At 46.2% G+C, this 22,592-nt stretch overlaps 1 protein-coding gene across 9 annotated transcripts in view; it reads right to left on the reverse strand.

Annotated features, from left to right (window-relative positions):
* The window catches only part of myo5aa (myosin VAa), a 275,595-nt gene that overhangs the window by 179,529 nt on the left and 73,474 nt on the right, over positions 1-22,592 (reverse strand). For all 9 annotated transcript variants that reach the window (XM_072470649.1, XM_072470653.1, XM_072470657.1 and 6 more), the window contains one exon: positions 4,094-4,204. In XM_072470649.1, the coding sequence (XP_072326750.1) occupies positions 4,094-4,204 (111 nt within the window). The remainder of the gene's footprint in view (positions 1-4,093; positions 4,205-22,592) is intronic.

Genomic DNA, 22,592 nt, shown 5'->3' on the forward strand with positions numbered 1-22,592 from the left:
CCGGCAACACCCACATTCCGTGAAATAATAATTTTTTTGAAGTGAAATCGTGGGCTGTTCTTTCATCTCTCCGGGACTTGTTTTCTTAAATTGAGCCAAAACCAATTGGATGAAAATGTATCAGATGGCTGCATGGACTCCAAGTGAAATAGGTTGAGACAATCAATCCAACTAGGTCCACAGCTCAGAACTGACCATCATCAGGTCTCAACTGGCAACCTCACTTCGGGAATCCCATACAAGAGCCAATGTGCGGAATGGAATAGGCTTACTAGTGGGAGATACAGTTCTGCAGTGGGGATTAGATACATGGTTCGGACAGAAGAGAGGGTATGACACTGTTTAACTGTTCGCTATGAGAACTTGAACTATAGAGAAATGTTTTATTTCCCGGCAGTGACAGGTACACAAAAGCTAACCCAACTTCCCCCACCCGACAAAAAAAAAAAAGTAATTTCCAAACTATTTGATGCCCCAAGATTAAATTACAGCTTTGAAATTGGTCCTTCATTATAAAACTGGGCGGAGGGCAGGACCATCCGCTCCCACTGCTGTCAATGGGGTATCCCGTTGTTCACACCATCCCATGTTGGTCATAGTTGGGAGGACCGGGAGATCCCGCCAGGGAATGGCTGGAAAATCCTGTCCACTGCATATTTTTAATGAGGGTCATTCATGTCAGAATAATTTTTATCCATGGTCCTGTGTTAGGAAACTGCAAGAGCTAAAAGGATTGGGTCAAGGCCCAGCCTGCTATTCATAGCTTGCTAAGTCACTTCAGGCTTTGGGCCCCTTTCTATTTGGTTGGTGAGGGTTTCCGCAGTAACTCAGCAGCAGCCTTGCAAGCTTGCCGGAACAGAGTATTAAAGAATCACTTTCTTCTGACAATTGACAACTCTTTTACTGGACGCAAGCAGTCTAGTGACATTTCTCACCACAGTTGCATGGAGTTCATAAACAAACATAAGCCGCTTTGCTAAAACCCTAGCCAGTCATCTTTAAAGGGATCGGTAACATAATCACTGCAACATAATTTTACAGCAAAATTATCTGCAATTGGTCATAGGAATTGAAGACATCTGAAGTGCACTGATCTCACAACGCGCTTTGAATAAATTCTTTGCGACAGCTTCTAATTTAATCTCTGGAGAACCTGGCTTGAAAGAGCAGTGATATTTAATTGGCTTTTTTCTCCACTAAAATGGAAGCCATGTGGAGGGACAAGGCTGGCTCTCAATTAGGTGCTTCTTAAATCGTGACACCTGCCTGAATTTAAAGGGCCTTGATTATGTTCATGCTTGGGACCAGCTTGTGTTGTAAATTAGCAATAAAAAAAAAAGTTGACCGCAGCATTCTAATAAAAGGCAAACGATGGTGAGGGGGTAGAGTTTCCACACCAAGCAATTGGCAATCGCAGAAACAAATGGCACCTGTTTCCCTAGAGTAATGTTACAGATGTTCCAAAAAAACACATTTACGTAATCACAAAAATAAGATCTTCCATGAAGCAGTGAAAGCAAGCAATGATTTAGAGTGCAATTGGTTTTCTACTTGCATTAAAAATATTATGACGTATTTAAGAGTGGTAACCTGGGGTGCGGTTTTATTAATACAACTGAAAATTGGTTTACCTCAAAAATAAGCACAAGGATGTTCAGTCCTCCACCTGGGGGTGATTTTAAACAAGCTGAACAATTGAATGCACCACTACCGATACTAACAGGCAATTGAGCACATAACATGGTTCATTGATACTTGCTAGATGTGATGTATATTCAAAGGCAGGGACCCGTCTCTTCAAACAAGAGGAATATGTTCGAGCCTTGCCCCTTTTTTAAAATTACTCGGGAATTTGGGGAACCCATAGTCTCCCGTTGCTTTCTCCATGGCAATGCCTCCGCCAATCAGAGTCCTCTTGCTAACCAATCAAGTATAAATTGTTGTGATGGTTTGAAATTTGGTATTCCTGATGAATGCAGCCTCGGGAACATATCTGTCTTTCTACAATCGGATTAAATAATAATAATAATCTTTATTGTCACAACTAGGCTTAATTTAACATTGCAATTAAGTTATTGTAAAATCCCCTAGTCACCACGTTCCGGCGCCTGTTCGGGTACACTGCGGGGGAATTCAGAATGTCCAAATTACCTGATAGCACGTCTTTCAAGACTTGTGGGAGGAAACCGGAGCACCCGGAGGAAACCCACGCAGACACGGGGAGAACGTGCAGACGCCGCACAGACAGTGACCCAAGCCGGGAATCGAACCTGGATCCTGGAGCCGTGAAGCAACAGTGCTAACCACTGTGCTACCGTGCTGCCCCGGATTTGAGCTCACCGAAAGCGTCAGATCCATTTAGTAGTGCTGCAGGTATGTGTTAGTGTCTCAGTAAAATAAAGAGTTAAACACTTTTGATAAGTGTGCCTACTCATTCTCAAGCCACCAATAGAGAGAGCAGAATTTAAAGAGCCTCCTTGAAGGGTCGCAAATGGGGGAATAAAATCAGCAGAAACTCATCATGTTCATTAATTTGATCTGGAGCATGAGCCATTTTGTGGCTGGCTTCCAGCACAGCTGTTCATCATAGGAGCACAGGACCTGGGGGGAGTCGGCCATTCAGGCCTGCTCCACGATTCGATAAGATCATGGCTGACCCGGCTGTGGTCTCAGCTCCACTTTCCCGTCTGCCCCCCATAATCCTCCACTCCCTTTCCTTTCAGAAATCTACCCAACTCAGTCTTCAGTAAATGCAATAACCCAGCCTCCAATACTCCCTGGGGGTGAGAACTCTATAGACTAACAAATCCTCAGAGAAAAGGTGGCACAGTGGTTAACACTGCTGGCTCACAGCGCCAGGGGCCCAGGTTTGATTCCGACTTTGGCTGACTGTGTGTGTCTGCGTGGGTTTCCTCCAAATGCTTCGGTTTCCTCCCGCAGTCCAACGATGTGCAGGTTAGGTAGACTGGCCATGCTAAATTCATAGAATCCCTCTAGTACAGAAGGAGAGCATTTGGCCCATTGAGTCTGCACCGGCCCTCTGAAAGAGCACTCTACCTAGGCCCAAACCCCAACCCTATCCCTGTAACCCCACCTAGGGGCAATTTAGCATACTCAATCCACCTAACCTGCACATCTTTTGTCTGTGGGAGGAAACTGGAGCACCCGGAGGAAACCCACGCAGACACAGGAAGTATGTGCAAACTCCACATGGACAGTCACCCGAGGTCAGAATCAAACCGGGGTCTCTGGCGCTGTGAGGCAGCAGTGCTAACCACTGTGCCATTGCGCCGCCTCTTTGGAAATTGCCGCTCAGTGTCCAAAGATTAGGTGAGTTTGCGGGTGGACCTAGGTAGGGTGTTCTTTCAGAGGGTTGGTGCAGACCTGATGGGCCAAATGGCCTGCTTCTGCATTGTAGGAATTCCATAAAAATATACCTCCTCATCTCTATCTTAAACAGCAGACCTCTTATTCTTACACTGTGTCCCCTTGTTCCAACCTCTCCCACAAGAGGAAACATCCGGTATCTACCCTGTCAAGACACTTTAAACACCTTATATGTTTCAATAAGATCACCTCTCCTTCTTCTAAACTCCAATGGGTACAGGCCTAACCTGACCAACCTTTCTTCACCGGATAATCGCTTCATCCCAGGAATGAGTCACGTGAACCTTCTCCGAACTGTATCTAACGTAATTCTGTGCTTTTTCAAATAAGACCAAAACCGTGCAAAGTGCACCAGATGTGGTACACCAGTACCTTTAACAGCTGCTGTAAAACTTCCCTAATTTTATTTTCTGTCTTCCTTGCAATAAACATTCCATTTTTCCGACCTAATCATTTGTTGTACCTGCATACTAACTGATAGTTCTGACTTGGTATGTGTTGGAAGACGGAATCTGATGTGTATCCCCAGCATGATAATCAAGGAGGGCATGATTGATAGCTTGCAAACACTAATGTCCTACCCCCTGGGGTACTATAAGGAAAAGCAGCAATTCCTAAATCAGTAGGTGATAATTTTGATGTTGGATTGTGTGTTGTAGCACCTGCCAGTTCAATCACAGATTTAAAACACAAGATTTCAGTTTACCTTGTCATCTTCCAATTTCAGATGAAGCACTGTATCTCCTGGTTTGTAGTCCTTGAGAAGTTCGGCAGATTTCCAGACATCCTCTGCATCAGGGATCCACACCCTGGCAAACTGCAACACACAAGAGAAGAGGGACGGTATGTGAATAAGCTCTCTGCAGCGAAGGGAGATGGTATAACTGTTGAATAGCCCCTAATTCTATCACCTGCATTCCCTTCCCGAGAGAGGCTGGGAAAATCACCAGAAGGCCTGGCAAAACCACCGCAGCTTTCTCGATGAGCACCTGTCATGGTTGCCGCGCGCTGAAAGTGGTTCTCGGAGCACGAGTCTCATCCTACACTGTTCCACCTGGAGGAATTTGTGACCGCTGCTTTGTCCAAAAACCATAAACCGATTTGAGTGCTGGTCGCTACAATGACCCACATACCGAGATGGTCTTGAGATTAAAAATAAGGTCAAGGGAGGTTTAATTTTCCCTTGTATAAAAAGATCATTAAACTTCCCACATAGTACAGGGTTATTAAACGAGACAGTAATCAGTCTGTAATCAACTGAAATAAAACGCTCATAAATTCCAACCTGTCCAAAACTCTGCCACACAGACTGACCAGAAAAAAAACTGTACTTAAATAAAGTACTGTTAATATTGGGCAATAACTTGTAGTGGGGTAAAGATGGCCGGTGAAATGTCAAAATCGCCAGAAATTGCTGGACGCATGGTGCTTCCCCACCATTAGATCTGCGACAAAGGCACCTTGCCCCTTATGCCCCCATGTTTTTCATGATGTTGTTGCGCTTAACCAATAATTGTCAATTAAACTTGCCGCCGAAAGCAAAGTCTAGTAACTAGTACTCTTCTAATGATGTGGGCATTGTTAATGATTGCCAATCAAACAATCTTTCCCAGAAAGTGAAGTTATACGTTTGCAGAATCGATTCTTCAGGTTGTGAATGGCTTCTATCAAAAAGACTCATGCAACAGATTTAGTTGATATCACAAGCTTTCGGAGCGCTGCCCCTTCATCAGGTGAAGAGAGTTCACCTGATGAAGGAGCTGCGCTCCGAAAGCTTGAGATTTCAAATAAACCTGTTGGACTTTTAACCTGGTGTTGTGAGACTTCTTACTGTCCCCACCCCAGTCCAATGCATCTCCACATCATAAATGCAAGTCATTGTTGTTTTATTTCACCACACATGCTACAAGATACTATAGTTTTGACTGTGGCTACCTCAGCTTCTACCAAACAAAATATTAAGACAAATCTCTGATCTCACCACTTGATAACCTTGGATTCTGCTGCAACTTAATGGAAGTAAGTACCTCCATGATTGTTAATTTGATGATGGTCAGATGTATCGATATTGTCCACAGGTTCTTTGTCAGTAGCGAGATAACATTGAGTGCTTCATTATTACTGATAGTGCTTCATTATTACAGATAAACACTAATGGGGGGAAAACAACTTGACCATCATCTTCAAATAGCTTAATGTACAAGATCTGACAAGTGCATCATCACAGCCAGACGGAAACGTCTGGAAAATAGCACTTGCTTTAAGAGTTGTTCAACAAAGATATCCATCAGCATCTTCATTATGCTCATTGTCCCGGATTTTGTTGGAGGTGAAATTGTCTTAATTCAATTTCATTACCCCTCTGAAGTTGATCTGAACTTCAGGATGTTGGCCAAGCACAGATTGCAATGGAAATCCTGAAGGTGTGGTCCACTCAAGGCTCCACCATTGGCTGTGCAGTGGACAACCCCCCCCCCCCCCCCCCCCCCCCCCCCACATAAAATTTGATGAATAACAGAGCTGGAAGTTTATATTCGTGGAGTGCTGTAAAATGTCACTATTTAGTTAATTAGCAGAATTTTTAAACAAAACATTTTTGAAAAGGCTTTTTTTCCTCCTAGAATCTTTTAGCTCTACCTTCACTCCTTGTATATTTTTTTTTTTAATAAACATTTTATTGAGGTATTTCTTTGGCATTGTAACAGCAACAAAATCAACAATGTACATAACAAGGAAAATATTAACATAGTGCAAATACCGCATCCCTCTCCCACAGGTCCCACCATTACTTACCCCCCTAATCTGCGCTAGCCTAACCCTAACTTCTGCTGACGATTAATTCTCTGCGAAGAAGTCGACGAATGGTTGCCACCTCCGGGCGAACCCTAACAGAGACCCTCTCATGGCGAACTTAATTTTCTCCAGGCAGAGGAAGCTAGCCATGTCAGATAGCCAGGTCTCCGATTTCGGGGGCTTCGAGTCCCTCCATGCTAGTAATATCCGCCTCCGGGCTACCAGGGAAGCAAAGGCCAAAACATCTGCCTCTTTCTCGTCGTGGATTCCCGGATCCTGCGACACCCCGAAAATCGCCACCTCTGGACTCAATGCCACCCTCGTATTTAATACCTTGGACATGGCGTCGGCAAACCCCTGCCAAAATCCCCTCAGTTTTGGACATGCCCAGAACATGTGGACATGATTCACTGGTCCCCCCCGCACACTTCGCACACCTGTCCTCCACCCCAATGAATCTATTCATCCAGGCCACTGTCATGTGAGCCCGGTGAACGACCTTAAATTGGATCAGGCTGAGCCTGGCACATGTTGCGGTCGCGTTGACCCTTCCTAACGCGTCCGCCCAAAGGCCCTCCTCTATCTCTCCCCCCAGCTCCTCCTCCCACTTTTGCTTCAGCTCCTCAGTCTGCGTCTCCTCCGATCCCATAAGCTCTCTATATATGTCCGAGATGCTCCCCTCTCCTATCCATCCTCTAGAAACCACCCTATCCTGAATCCCCCTTAGCGGCAGGAATGGGAAGGTTGGTACCTGCCTCCGCAGAAAGTCCCGCACCTGCAGATATCGAAGTTCATTTCCCCCCGCCAATGCAAACGTCTCCTCCAGTGCCTTCATATTCGGAAAGCTCCCCTCTATAAACAAGTCCCCATCCTCTCAATCCCCACTCTCCGCCAAATTCAGAACCCACCCCGTCCATCCTCCGCGGGGCAAACCGGTGATTATCGGAGATTGGGGACCACACTGATGCCCCCTCTGCTCCCACATGTCTCCTCCACTGCCCCCAGACTCTCAGGGCCGCCACCACCACTGGACCGGTGGAGTATCGCGCCGGTGGGAACGGCAGAGGCGCTGTTACCAATGCCCCCAGACTTGTGCCCTTGCAAGAAGTCGCCTCCATGCGCACCCACGCCAGCTCTCACCCCCCCCCCCCCCCAGCTCTCCCCCCCCCCCCCCCCCCACCACCACCATGGCTATATTAGCCGCCCAGTAATAATTGCTGAAATTTGGCAGCGCCAGCTCACCATCCCCCCGATCATTGCCCTCTTCACTCGCGGGGACTTGCCCCCCCCCCACGCAAAGCCCGCAATAGCTTTATTGATCCGCTTAAAAAAGGACCACGGGATGAAGATGGGGAGGCATTGGAAAATGAATAGGAATCTCGGGAGGACCGTCATTTTTACCGATTAGACTCTGCCCGCCAGAGACAACGGGAGCGAATCCCATCTCCGGAAATCCTCCTTCATCTGATCCACCAGCTGGGCCAAGTTAAATTTAAGCAGCCTGTCCCAATCCCTCACCACTTGGATACCCAGGTACCTGAAACTGTCCCCGACCACTCTGAACGGCAGTTCCCCCAGTCGCCTCTCCTGACCTCTCGCCTGGACCATAAACATCTCGCTCTTCCCCATATTGAGCTTATCTCCCGAAAACCGGCCGAATTCCCCTAAAATTCCCATAATTTCTTTCATCCCCTCCATTGGGTCTGAGACATACAAAAGTAGGTCAGCCGCATACAGCGAGACCCTGTGCACCACCCTCCCCCGGACCAGCCCCTTGAGGCCCTCAGAGCAATTGCCAGCGGCTCTATTGCCAGTGCAAACAGCAGTGGGGAGGGGGTAACCTTGTCTCGTCCCCTGGTGCAGTCTGAAATATTCCGAAGTCGTCCTGTTTGTCCATACACTTGCAACTGGAGCCCGGTACAGCAACCTAACCCAGTCAATAAAGCCCCTCCCAAAACTGAACCACTCCAGCACCCCCATAAATAATCCCACTCAACCCGGTCAAAGGCTTTCTCCGCATCCATCGCGACCACTACCTCAACCTCCATACCTTCCGGGGGCATCATGATCACGTTTAAAGCCTTCTTACATTGGCCACCAGCTGCCTGCCCTTAACGAACCCAGTCTGATCCTCCACAATAACGTCCGGTACACAGTCCTCAACCCTGGAGGACAAAACTTTGTCCAGAGGTTTGGCATCTACGTTCAACAAGGAAATCGGCCTGTAAGGCCCACATAGCTCCGGGTCCTTGTCCTGTTTCAGGATGAGCGAGATCACGGCCTGTGACATCGTCTGGGGCAGAACCCCCCTTTCCCTAGCCTCGTTAAAGACCTTCATTAGCACCGGCCTCAATATTCCGGAGAACCTTTTATAGAACTCGACTGGGTACCCGTCCGGTCCCGGGGCCTTAACCCGACTGCACGGCCTTCAAACCCCCCACTATCTCCTCCAGCCCGATCGGAGCCCCCAGCCCCTCTACTAGCTCCCTATCCACCTTTGGGAAAGTCAGCCCCTCCACGAAGTGCCTCATCCCTTCCGGCCCCGCAGGTGGTTCCGACCTATACAACCTGCTATAAAAGTCCCGAAAGGCCTTGCTCACCCCTGCCGAGTCCCCAACTAAGTTCCCATCCCCGTCAATAACTTTCCCTATTTCTCGAGCTGCCTCCCTCTTTCTGAGCTGCTGTGCAAGCATCCTGCTGGCCTTCTCACTGTGCTCGTAAATCGCCCCCTCGCCTTTCTGAGCTGCTCCACTGCCCTCCCTGTGGTTGACAAGTCAAATTCCGCTTGTAGCCTCCGGCGTTCCCTTAAAAGCCCTGCCTCTGGAGCCTCCGCATACCTCCCATCAACTCGTAAAATCCCCTTCTCCAGTCGGTCCATCTCTGCCCTATCCGTCCTGTCCCTGTGAGCCCGGTTCGAGATCAGCTCTCCTCTCACCACTGCCTTCAGCGCTTCCCAGACCACCGCTGCCGAGACCTCCCCCGGATCATTTACCTGCAGGTAATTCAGCATGCACTTCCTCAGCCTCTCGCACACCGCTTTGTCCGCCAACAGCCCCACATCCAACCTCCATTGCGGGCGCTGTTTGCTATCCATACTAACCTGCAGGTCCACCCAGTGCGGAGCGTGATCCAAGATAGTGATTGCCGAGTACCCCGGGTCCACCACCCCAGCCAGTAGGGCCCTACCCAAAACAAAGAAATCGATCCGGGAGTACACCTTATGTACGTGGGAGTAAAAAGAAAATTCCTTTGCCCTCGGCTACCTAAATCTCCATGGATCCACCCCCCCATCTGCTCCATCAACCCTTTCAGTTCCTTTGCCATTGCTGGCACCCTGCCCGTTCGAGCATGACTGATCCAGGCCGGGAACAATAACTGTATTAAAATCCCCCCCATGATCAGCTTGTACGAGTCCAGGTCTGAAATTTTCCCGCGCACCCTCTTTATAAAATCCCCATCATCCCAATTTGGCACATATACATGAACCAGCACTACCTTCATCCACTGCAGCTTACCACTAACCATGATATATCGACCTCCCACATCCGAAACTATTCTTCCCACCTCAAATGTCACCCGCTTGTTAACCAGGATCGCAACCCCTCTAGTCTTTGTGTCCAGCCCTGAGTGAAAAACCTGACTGACCCAGCCTTTCCTCAACCTGGCCTGTCCACTACTCTAACGTGCAACATGACCACGTCCGCCTTCAGTCCCCTCAGGTGAGTGAACACCCGTGCCCTCTTAACCGGCCCATTTAGCCCCGAACATTCCAGGTGATCAGCCTAGTTGGGGGGCAAAGTGTCCCCCCCGCCCCCCGCCGATCAGCCATCCCCTTTCTTGGGCCCGCCTCTAGCCCCTGCGCCACACCTCCTCCGGCCCGCCCCACGGCGGCCCCCACCCCCGACCTCCTCAGTGCCCCTCCACCAAAGTCCCTCCCTCGTCAGCAGAACCCATCCCCCCCTTTCTCCCCCCCCCCCCCGCCCCCCCAGCGATACTACTCGAAAACCTAACCCATCTAGTAAACTAAACATATGCACACACCCCACTGTGCTTCCGTGAGCTAGCTCACCCAGCTAGCTTGGTGGCCCCACCCCCGGTGCCAAGAAGTTTCCCACCTATTGTTCCCTCGCTCTCCTCCCGCCCGCTCATACAAACTCCCTCAGCTAACAATCCCCAAATCAACACCCAACAGCAAGAGAACACCAAAACAAAAGTACCACCCATCGAAACTCAAACCTGCACGTCTCCATCTCACAAAAGTGCACATCAATAAAAACAAAAGGAACATTGCCAACATTCACCGAGAAAAAGAACCCAAAAATGAAAAATCGACTTTCCCCCCCGCCTTTTCTTAAACTGAACCCCAAATACAGCCAATTTAAAAACAAGGAAACAAAACCCCAAAAAACCAAGGGGAAAAAAAATGAAAAAAAAGGGGCCCAATATAGACCAACATGTATCAAAGTTCGAGAGTTCTCAGACCCCCACCAGTCTTTTTCTTTTAACAAAGTCCAGCGCCTTATCGGGCGACTCAAAATAGTGATGCTGGTTCTCATGCGTGACCCAAAGACGCGCCGGATACAGCAGACCGAACTTCACCTGCTTCTTGAAGAAAATAGACTGGCCCTGGTTAAAGCCTTCCTCTTCCTCGCCACCTCCACGCTCAGGTCCTGGTACACTCGCAGAATGCGGTTGTCCCACTTACAACTCCGCGTTTGCTTGGCCCACCAAAGAATGCATTCCTTGTCCAGGAACCTGTGGAATCTCACCACCATTGCCCTCGGAGGGTCCCCCGCTCAAGGCTTCCTTGCAAGCGCTCGGTACACCATGTCCACCTCCAACGGTCAGGGGAAATCCCCCTCCCCCAGACGTTTTTCAAACATAACCGCTACCTATGCCCCAGCGTCCACTCCCTCAGCCCCCTCAGGGAGCCCAATAATTCTTAAGTTCTGCCGGCGGGATCGGTTCTCAAGGTCCTCCACCTTCTCCAGGAGCCTTTTCTGCTGTTCCCGAAGCATCCCCACCTCCAGCTCCACCACTGTTTGATGCTCCTCCTGCTCAGCCAGCGCCTTCTCAACCTTCTGAATCGCCTGATCCTGGGCGGCGAATCTACACTCTAGCTGATCGATCAATTCTTTGATCAGATCCAAACATTCCCGCTTCTGCCAGGCAAAGCCATCCTGGATGGCCTGTGATGTGTTGGGTGCTCTGGATCCGTGGAACACATACAGGCCACCAACACTTAAAATAGTGCAACACTATTTTATTAAGTCAGAAACTGTTGAACATACTTTCACTGAGGGTTAACATGATGTTAGATTAAACTAAAGACCTATGCCTGTCCGAACCAGTCTATGCGCTCAGCACATGGTGAGGATCTGTGCTGTAAGCTGTAAGCTCTGTCCTTGTAGGAGGCTGCATCCCGAATGAGCGGGAACTCTGATGCCCCCTGTCTTTATAGTGAGTGTGCTCTAACTGGTGATTGGCTGCGGTGTTGTGTGTGTTGATTGGTCTTGCTGTGTGTCCATCAGTGTGTGTGTATCCGCACCATGATATACTGGTGTATATTATGACAGCCTGCAACACCGGGTCCGTTGGTCACTGCGCTGCCACCCCAGGGGTCCGGCCGTTGGCCATACTGTCTCCCACTTCAGCTTCAACACAGCTCATGGCTAACTTGTTATTTCTACCTTTTCGTGCACTTATGGTCCTTTGCTCCATACACTAATACATGGAAACGGTGCCCAATTGCCTCAGCTTTCGAGTCCACATTCAAAACCAAAGAAAAGTCCGGGTGAAAGGTCCAAAATTCTGACCAGTGCGGGAGCCACCAAATGTGCGACTTACTCCTCCATAGCCACCGGACGTTACTCCTTGTATATATATTCTGATCTTTAATTTGCTCTTATGCACAGAGATTGATGCAACATTCCTCACCAGCAAAAGTGCTAGACTTGTGTTTAGTGGTAAAACTCCTTGTTTTCCTGCTAATCGCAAAATCCAGGTAATTTGTTTAACACTTTCTGGACTACTGTTAGGAAAATAAAGGCAGTTTTAAGGGATTTATATTGGTTAATATTAGAAACAAGGTATAGTTTTTAAGTGGGATTAATTTAATGTTTCTGTGCCTTGAAGGGTAAAACCTATAGTTTTGATTCATGCTGGACAAAGGTGTTTGTATATGTGGGGGTTGATTTGAATTCCAACTGTGATTTTATTGGGTTTAGAGAGGGTTACAGCATGAAGAATAAATCGTAGGGGCTGCTTAGCAACTGGAGGCACTAGCAAAGATATTTTTAAAACGTTTTTACATTTTAATTTTAGTTGAATTTGTTAGCAGTTGTAGACAAAGTGTTCTGAGTTAAGGAGACAATTGGAGCAACTAGATTTAAAGTGAGACAGCAAACTTCAGGAGGTAAATGGAATATTTGATGCTATTTTAATACAGTTTGGGAACCGAGAGTTAAAGCAACTCTGAACAGTTTGCACAGCAGCCAAGACAAGGAAATCCTGAAGAGGTTAGAGTAAAATCCTGGGCTGGAATCAAAAGTGGAGCGGAAGCCTTGTTTAAAAGTGTAATTTGGAAAACCTGGTCTAGATTTCGGAATGCCAACTGCTAGGGGAAGCATGCTTATGAGAGAAGATTTGAAAGCATGTTTTTAGGAGCAGAGTTTGGAATCTCATGTGACATTCACAAACATTCACTTGGAGGTGAGAGTGAGGAGTGTATTCGCCCACAGTCATCTTGGTGCTTCAAGGGAATTTTGGGTTAATGAGACCATAGTAGATTAAGATGTACTTTGTAATCCATGTTAATCCTAAAACCTATGTAATTGTTAAACTAAGGAGGGAGTAATCATGTTATAACCCAACCGGATGCCAAAGGATCTGTAACCTCAGAGTCCCTGTGGCCTCACCAGAGTATGATCTCCCTAGCTGAGGGGGCGAAGCTTATCCTTTAAGACTGGGGATTTTGGGACAGAAAAGCCCCAGCTCAAATGTGCGCAGGGCACGAGAGACCATTCGGGGAGTAGGAGGTGTAATATAAAATAGATATAATAAATTGGAGTTTTCTTACAATCATGCTTTTGAGTGGTCGCTTGTCTGGGACTTTACAAATCATAATCCAATTTTTTTCATAATAAAAAATATTCTGTTAAGACTAATTAGAAGTCCTGTCCGTCTCTTCCTCCATATTTTCTTTAAAAAAAATAAAAGTTACTGTCCTTTGAGCCAGGATTCCACTCTGGGATCCTCCCGTCCAGTTATAACATCGACTGGAATATCGTAACACTACTAAATCACATTAGGTAGGCCAGCATCATTCAATCATTCCTTGCTCGGATTTATACAACAATATGGCAACCGAATTAGAAACCAACCCATTCCAAACTCCCCACTGACCAAGGAAATTCAAATAGAACAAAGCAGCAAAAAACCTAAGCACAAAGTGCAGAGGGTTGTCTGGCTTCCAGCACTAGCAGAAAGCTTACATGGCCCACTGATTGCAATCTGGAGACCTGAGCCAAACTCAAATTAAACAGAGCAGGAGATAATGGAGCACATGGGTTAGTTAGAGATCTGTATTCAAATCGATTGAAGTGGTCCAGTTCTAACTTCGATTTGAAACAACACTTGAGTGGATACACCATCAGTGTTACATAGGGACATAGCTACACGATGAAGGGCTGGTCACTTAAAAAATTCTTGTGTCCTCCCTTTGCACATGTGCAACATTATTTAGGAAATTAAGTGCAGAGTGTTCTCACTCTGGTTTATGTTTTTCAGGTACAAAAAGAGGTAAACGGTGTTGTGCTATGTTATTGTGATAACAAATAAGCTGCTACTTGATATAGACTCTACTGAAAGATGCTCCAGACACGGAGATAAGTTTAACGTATTTATTGAACGATTAACAATGCTCTTAAATGAGTTCGACACTCTACTAATCTGCCTCTAGTAACTCAGTCTATTCTGCTAACTATACAAGCTTGCTCTCGACCATGTGCTAGGGTGTGATGTTGCTGATAATGTCCTGCTCTCTTGCTTTCTGCCGGTGGAAGAGGCAGAGCCTGTGTGCCTTGTCCTTTTTATATGGGCTGTGTAGTGCCCCCTTGTGGTAATGCCACCTCTGGGTGTCCTGATTACCCATTGGTTGTGTCCTGTTCCGATGACCCATTGGTTGCGTGTCTGCATGGCATGACATCGCTGGTGCTCCCTCTAGTGGTTACTTAGTTGTAGTGTATTTACATAAACCCCTCGTGTATATACAGTGATGCATATCACTACAAACGGCATTTTTAAAACAAGTGGAGCAGAAAAGGAGATGGGCTCGGTCGGGAACGGTGCAAGACTTTTCATTTGGAGCAGTCAGGTAATGCATCTAGGAAACAGGAAAACATATGAACGGTGGAAAAGAAATGGTTTGTGCTGCGATTGTTGAACATTTGACAATTTCCAAGTCAACATGAATTAATATTAATCTTTATTAGCATCACAAATAGGCTTATAGTAACACTGCAATGAAGTTACTGTGAAATGGTGGTTAACAGAATGCTGGAGTGTGTGTCCAGGGTATCTAGGATTGATTGCTCGTGAGTGGGCACATTTGAAACACTGTGGCTGCCCCACTTTCAAAGTTCAAAGATGCATGTTTTTAAAATAAATCCAGAGGACGCAATTCATTTATTCCAATTAAGGGGCAATTTAGTGTGGCCAATGCACCTACCCTGCACATCTTTTGGGTTGTGGGGCGAAACCCACGCGAACACGGGGAGAATGTGCAAACTCCACACAGACAGTGACCCAGAGCCGGGATCGAACTTGGACCTTGGCGCCGTGAGGCAGCACTGCTAACCACTGTGCCACCGTGCTGCCCCAATGATGCATGGTTGAACACATTTCAGAGAAGAGCAACAGGCTCCAACGCACGAGGAGGATCAGAGCTGAATCTCTGGCCAGGTGAAGCTACTGATGAAAGACAATGCGGACAAATGGATTCCAAATGTCTAATAAACAATGATATTCTCCCAACCATTATTCTTCCACAAAAGTCACCGAGTTGAAGATACAATATACATTATCCAGGCCATATCAAAAATGCTCATTTTCGCACTCATTAGGAAAACATTTCAGAAAACAGTCCAGTAGAAACACCCAAATTAGTTACTCAAAGAATGCACCAGAAAATAGAAGCAATTGTTCCAGATATCAGTAAAACCCTATCCATTCACCTCCTGCTTCTACCAGTAACTCAGACACCGGTTAGAAACAGCAGAACATCAAACCTTGGAATTATAATCTCATTTGCACAGAACTGCAGCATGTTGAGGCAGTAATTTGCAGTAGAGTCTTGTGCATTCCCTCGAGGCAATGAACGCAAAAAGAGTTTGGAAACCGGTGAGGATCTCCAAGGCAACCAGTAAACGGGTTCATCAGCATGTAACCTGAAGGGTCCATCATCAAACATGAAAGGTTTGGCTGTACCAAGATGTGCAGCAAAAAACGATTTGTAAAGAAAACTTAAGATTCAAAATTGTTAGCTTTTCTCAGTTACTCCATCTGCCTGCAGCAAGATTCCATACTGTTACAACCAATCCCCAGGTGAGGTTTCCTAAATGTGTTTTCCTGGGTAAGGAGGGATGAACTGGCTCCCTACTCAACGCCCTTGGTTGCTTTATGATTAATTTATGAAGGATCCCTTCCCCTCTGGTTACCTTTCCCCAGTGCCTGTATCTATGGTTTAAAGGGAACTAATTTAACCAGGCTTTCTTAAGTTAAAGAGCGAGCGAGTTTGTTAGTTACGGATGGTGAGATAAATGATAAATCACCTGGATACATATTCACAGATTAGACATGAAAATTGAGCCCAAAGATAAGTTTTTTTCAAAAATACAAATCGATCTTTGACTTGTCCTTGAGGAGTAGATGGTGGAACGTTGCGGCCGTTCGAATTCCTGATTCCAGTCGTGCTGACCTCAGCAGGTGAATAGTCAGTTTTGAGATTCCAGTGTCTTGCAGTTTGGCTGAGAGGTTGCCCCGTTTCTTTTTCAGCTGTTGCTTTGCCGATCTCCTTGCTTCGACAACCGGAGAAAGTGAGTTACCTGCAAAACTTTCACGGGCATGCTGCTGTCTTCTCTCCTGTGTCACACCCATCGCTAATTGACACTGACCGAACTTTGCAGCTGGCTTTTATCCCAGTCTTTGTATATTCCTGGAAGGTGAAAATCCACAAACCAGTCTAGGACATTGTCCACATTGACTCTTACCATGTCCACATTGACTCTTACCAACTTTTACAGATGCACCATAGAAAGCATCCCATCAGGCTGCATCACAGCCTGGTATGGCAACTGCTCGGCCCAGGACCGCAAGAAACTTTAGAGAGCCATGAACACCGCCCAGTCCATCACACAAACCTGCCTCCCATCCATTGACTCCATCTACACCTCCCGCTGCCTTGGGAAAGCGGGCAGTATAATCAAAGATCCCTCCCACCCGGCTTACTCACTCTTCCAACTTCTTCCATCGGGCAGGAGATACAGAAGTCTGAGAACACGCACGAACAGACTCAAAACAGCTTCTTCCCCACTGTCACCAGACTCCTAAATGACCCTCTTATGGACTGATTTCATTAACACTACACCCTGTATGCTTCATCCGATGCCAGTGCTTATGTAGTTAAATTGTATATGTTGTGTTGCCCTATTATGTATTTTCTTTTATTCCATTTTCTTTTCATGTACTTAATGATCTGTTGAACTGCTCGCAGAAAAATACTTTTCACTGTGCCTCGGTACACGTGACAATAAACAAATCCAATCCAATCCATTGCTCACAGCATATCATTCACAGCATATCATTCACAGCATATCATTCAAGCTGAGATGATATAATCAACTCCCATTATCTCCACAGGATATGGTTGTTAATTTCTGTTGATGGCTCAGTTCCATTGTCTCGCTCTTACTATCACCCACCAATAATTCATCCAGTGACTGAACTTACATCCTCAGCCATCTTTGGCTTTTGTGTCTGTTTTTAAAACCACAGGTCTGAAGTTCAGTCTGTCTGTATATAATCCATAAGACCATAAGATATAGGAGCAGAATTAGGCCACCCGGCCCATCAAGTCTGCTCCGCCATTCAATCATGGCTGATATTTTCTCATTCCCATTCTCCTGCCTTCTCCCCATAACCCATGATTCCCTTATGCGTCAAGAACCTATTTATCTCGGTCTTAAAAGACACTCGGTGATTTGGCCTCCACAACCTTCTGCGGCAAAGAGTTCCACAGATTCACCACCATCTGGCTGAAGAAATTCCTCCTCATCTCCGTTATAAAGGATCGTCCCTTTAGCCTGAGATGGTGTCCTCCAGTTCTAGTTTTTCCTACAAGTGGAAACATCCTCTCCACATCCACTCTATCCAGGCCTCGCAGTATCCTGTAAGTTTCAATAAGATCCCCCCTCATCCTTCTAAACTTCAATGAGTACAGACCTTGAGTCCTCAACCGTTCCTCGTACAACAAGTTCTTCATTCCAGGGATCATTCTTGTGAACCTCCTCTGGACCCTTTCCAAGGCCAGCACATCCATCCTTAGATACAGGGTCCAATACTGCTCACAATACTCCAAATGGGGTCCGACCAGAGCCTTATACAGCCTCAGAAGCACATCCCTGCTCTTGTACTCTAGCCCTCTTGACATGAATGCTAACATTGCATTTGCTTTCTTAACTGCCGACTGAACCTGCACGTTAACCTTAAGAGAATCATGAACAAGGACTCCCAAGTCCCGGGTTTTTCCTTTTTTATCATAATACTTATGGATTGGAAATGTTTTTATTGCCACTGTGGTATAAAGGTCTGGCACATATAGGGTTAACATGGGACTGAGTACAATACAACGAAACAATGACGCGAGAACACATGATCCTTGCCTAGGAGTCAGTCTAGTGCTGGACAGCGCCTTGTGCACCAGCAAAATGGAGACAGTTCCTAGCCTGTACATTTGACAATCGTTCCAAGAGTCAATAAGGACAGGTAGGGATGGCATGTTGGCGCAGTGGTTAACACTGCTGCCTCACAGCGCCGAGGGCCCGGGTTCAATCCCGGCCCCATGTCACTGTCTGTCTGGAGTTTGCACATTCTCACTCCCACAACCCAAAGATGTGCAGGATAGGTGGATTGGCCACGCTAAATTGCCCCTTAATTTGGAATTTAAAAAAAATAAATTTTGAAAGACCCCCACCTCTATCCAACAACCACTGCCCAGTTAGAACACCAGAAATTGCCAATCCAATTTCAGAGCTGATTAAGCCCAATTATGAAGGCCCAACATTCCACATAGAATCATAGAATTTATAGTGCAGAAAGAGGCGATTCGGCCCATCGGGTCTGCACTGGTTCTTGGAAAGAGCACCCCACTTAAGCCCACACCTCCACTCTATCCCGTAAGCCAACAATCCCACCTGACCCAAGGCAATTTAGCATAGCTAATCCACCTAACCTGCACATCTTTGGACTGTGGGGGGATACCGGAGCACCCGGAGGAAACCCACGCACACACGGGGGGGGAACGTGCAGACTCCACACAGACAGTGACCCCAAACCAGGAATCGAACCTGGCACCCTGGAGCTGTGAAGCAATTGTGCTAACCACTGTGCTACTGTGCCGCCCTACATGACTGGCCAATGCTGGCACTCCTTAATCTGAACCAAAAGGCTTAGAAACCACCATGTTTAATAAGTGAGGATGGGGGTGGGGAAGCCGAGACTTATCCAAACACATCATGCCTAGGCAGAACAGAGACCATTGCTTTGCTCTTTGTAGGAAAATCAGTGCTTGTAGGATACTGCAGCCTGCAGGCCTCACATGGTCAGTTGACATCAGAGAAGAGCGAAAGGACCCGGTCAACACCCAAAATGATAAAGCCACAAAAATAAAGGAAACATTTTTCCATTTTTGCAACACCCCCACTTCCCACCCCCCCCCCCGACCCCACCAAAGTGACAGCACTCCCAGATCAACTGCAGCACCATATACAGATTAAAGTCAGTTATAAATTCCAGTTTTACTTAAGGAGGGATAACACTGGTGTAGAAAATAGAAAATGTCAGAATCAGTGAGGGATTGTCACCTTACATTGAACCAAGTACCTCATGATGCTACTGCTGGGCTGCTGAAGGGCCAACTCAACCCAGTGACTCCAAGAAGAATGTGAACATTAATAGCTATAATACAAAGATCATGAGTAACAGTCCCCTTATTCTATCCCCAAACATGTTCTGTTTCAATTGCACTGGAAGAAGTGGACTTGTAAGGGCCCTTCTTGTTGAATCCCTATTTCCTTTTTTTTTTTACTTTGTCATTATGGATCTTTAATGGAGACATAAGACAAGACGGGGAAGTCAGGAACTCAAAAGTTGCAAAATAATACACTGCGCTATGATGTTTTAGCTTTTGAACAGAAGAACTCAGACTTTCTGGCACCCGAGGGATTTGGTTATTGGTTGGACCATATTCTGACCGGCATCAGGCAGTGATTGGGTTCTGCCAGGTGAGGGTTATCAGAGGACCCAGCAGGAGAAAACTTCTGGATGCTGAGAGGAGAGGTTCCGTGTTGCTCTCTCTCTCTCTCTCTCTTTCCCACAAATGTTTCCTGCCTGCTGGTTCGGAGTCTGCAGATGACGTCTCGAGGTCCTGATGAATCTTAGGCGAAAACCATTACAGACTGAAAGCAAAGACATCCAACGAGAAGCCTCGTCCGAAGAAAAATCTAACTGGAAGATGTCCACCGGAAACAGAAACTTTTATCCTTTACGTATTTTTTAAGGGCTGGTTTAGCACACTGGGCTAAATTGCTGGCTTTTAAAGCAGACCAAGCAGGCCAGCAGCACGGTTCAATTCCCATACCAGCCTCCCCGAACAGGCGCTGGAATGTGGCGACTAGGGGCTTTTCACAGTAACTTCATTGAAGCCTACTTGTGACGATAAGCGATTTTCATTTATCTTTTCATTTCCTCTCTGTGTTGTGTGCATAGAGGGTGGGGTGAGTTAAAGAGGGGGTGGGGTAGACTTTAGATAATAGTTAACCAGTTGTATTTGCTGCCTATTTAATTATAGTAAGAAGTCGTACAACACCAGGTTAAAGTCCAACAGGTTTGTTTTGAATCAATAGCTTTCGGAGCCCAACTCCTTTCTCAGGTGAAGGAGCTGTGCTCCGAAAGCTAGTGATGCAAAAGTGTTGCAAGACATCTTACTGTGCCCACCCCAGTCCAACGCCGGCACCTCCAAATCATATTGAATTATAGCTATTGTTATTAATAAAGGTTGACTGTGCTTAAATTTACAAACCTGGCAACTGTAGTTATTGGGCAGCTGAAGACCAAAGACTTTGGTTATTTTTTAAATGAACAGTTAATTTCAATTGTGTTGTGACTCAGGGTCACGTTGGGCTGGAATGGTCTACACCCCAGCCCAGGGGGTCATAACAGGGTCCCGATTCTGCATTCCTGAACATAGACCAAATCTCAACTTATGGCGTCAACAAATTATTGCAGCACATCATCAGTAACGGAATGACTTCAAACTTTTAACTCGCTCTATTTAAACTAGGGAATGCATGTTTGCAAATCTGCCCAGTTACATTGCTCGGTACTATTGTGTTCAAGCTGTTTATCAACTGAATTGAGCTGACCCAAATATCTCCATCGCCACACACAGCGCAAGCCAAATAAAAAGTAACAGGGCAATGAGACCAGGCAGCGAGACTTTCAAATAATCACTTTTCTCAGTACATAAAGCCAGAAAAGTAAAACAATTTACATTATCTATCCATACTCTGACATGAGAGTTAACATGAGGAGATGTGATGTGAAATAACAGGCAATCTGTGGCTGAAAGCACTACACTGCACAATACATGGCAGATGTGACCAAGACAGACCCCGTGGATTTCTTGGCAACCCACCTATATTATACCCATTTTATATGTAATGTATATATATTTATTGATAGGATGTGAACTTTACTGGCAAGACCAACTTTTATTGCTCATTCCTGTGAGACATGATTGGTGGTTAGTGTTCTTGAATACAAAGAAGTGGCTAACTCGGCCATTTCAGAGGGACGTTAAGAGTCAACCACATTGTTGTGGGTCTGGAGCCATAAATGGTCCAGTTTGGACAAAGAAGGCAGATTTTCCTCCCTCAAGAAACATTAGTGAACCAGATGGGTTTTAACGACAAATCCAATAGTTTATTTGTCACCCTTACCGATAACAGCTTTTTATTTCAGATTTATTTTAATAATAATCATCTTTATTGTCACTAGTAGGTTTACATCAACACTGCAATGAAATTACTGTGAAAAGTCCCTAGTCGCCACACTCCGGCACCTGTTCGGGTACACCGAGGGAGAATTCAGAAAGTCCAAATTAGTCTTTCGGGACCAGCACAGCTTCAGGGACCCGGGTTCAATTCCGGATTCGGGTGACTGTTTGTGTGGAGTTTGCATTTTCTCCCCATGCCTGCATGGGTTTCCTCCCACAGTCCAAAGCTGTGCAGGTTAGGTGGATTGGCCATGCTAAATTGGCCCTTAGTGTCCAAAAAGGTTAGGTGAGGTTACTGGGTTATGGGGATAGGGTGGAGGTGTGGGCTTAAGTAGAGTGCTCTTACCAAGGGCTGGTGCAGACTCGATGGGCTGAACGGCCTCCTTCTGCACTGTAAATTCTATGACCACTCAATCTCTGCATAGTCACTTGCAGAATCATCAATTGGCTACCAGCTATTTTAAAGACCGTGACCATTAAATATTGAAAATTATAAGAGTTCACAAATAGTTAAATTTGCAAAATACTTAGAATCAATACTCAACATGGCGTCTCTGGACTGTGGAGTATAGTCATTGAAGGAAGCTTCTCAAACTGTAGTACATTGAAGTATTTTGACCTGATTTACAATCCCCAAGTATCGTACCTCATTATCCAGGCTTCAGTTAATGTAACAGCCACAATACAAGAGTGACACGAGATCACGTGCCTTCATTATTTTCCTGTCACTTTGCGATAAAATGTTTCTGCATCTGCTGTGGGGACCCATACCCCTTCCCTGAGCCTGGCAGGCAGTGAGTGAGTGGGTCCTCATTATGTGAGGATAAACGGACACGAGGCGGCTGTCTACCGCTGTGTGGCACCTTGGTACAATCACACATTCTCTAAGGAAGTAGCAGCTGATATGTTGAGCATAGCAGGCAGCATCTGTCACTGCAAACTTGTGCAACAGACAGATAGATAAAAGGCATCAAGAAATGTTAAGAGAAACGGAAAGTATATTCCAAAAACAGAAGTAGCATTTCTGCAAGGATAGTCCATAAATTGTTTTTTATCCTCTGGATGGAAGGGCATCGTATGG

Source organism: Scyliorhinus torazame, chromosome 12, assembly GCF_047496885.1.
Source record: "Scyliorhinus torazame isolate Kashiwa2021f chromosome 12, sScyTor2.1, whole genome shotgun sequence".
NCBI classification, from domain to species: Eukaryota; Metazoa; Chordata; class Chondrichthyes; order Carcharhiniformes; family Scyliorhinidae; genus Scyliorhinus; species Scyliorhinus torazame.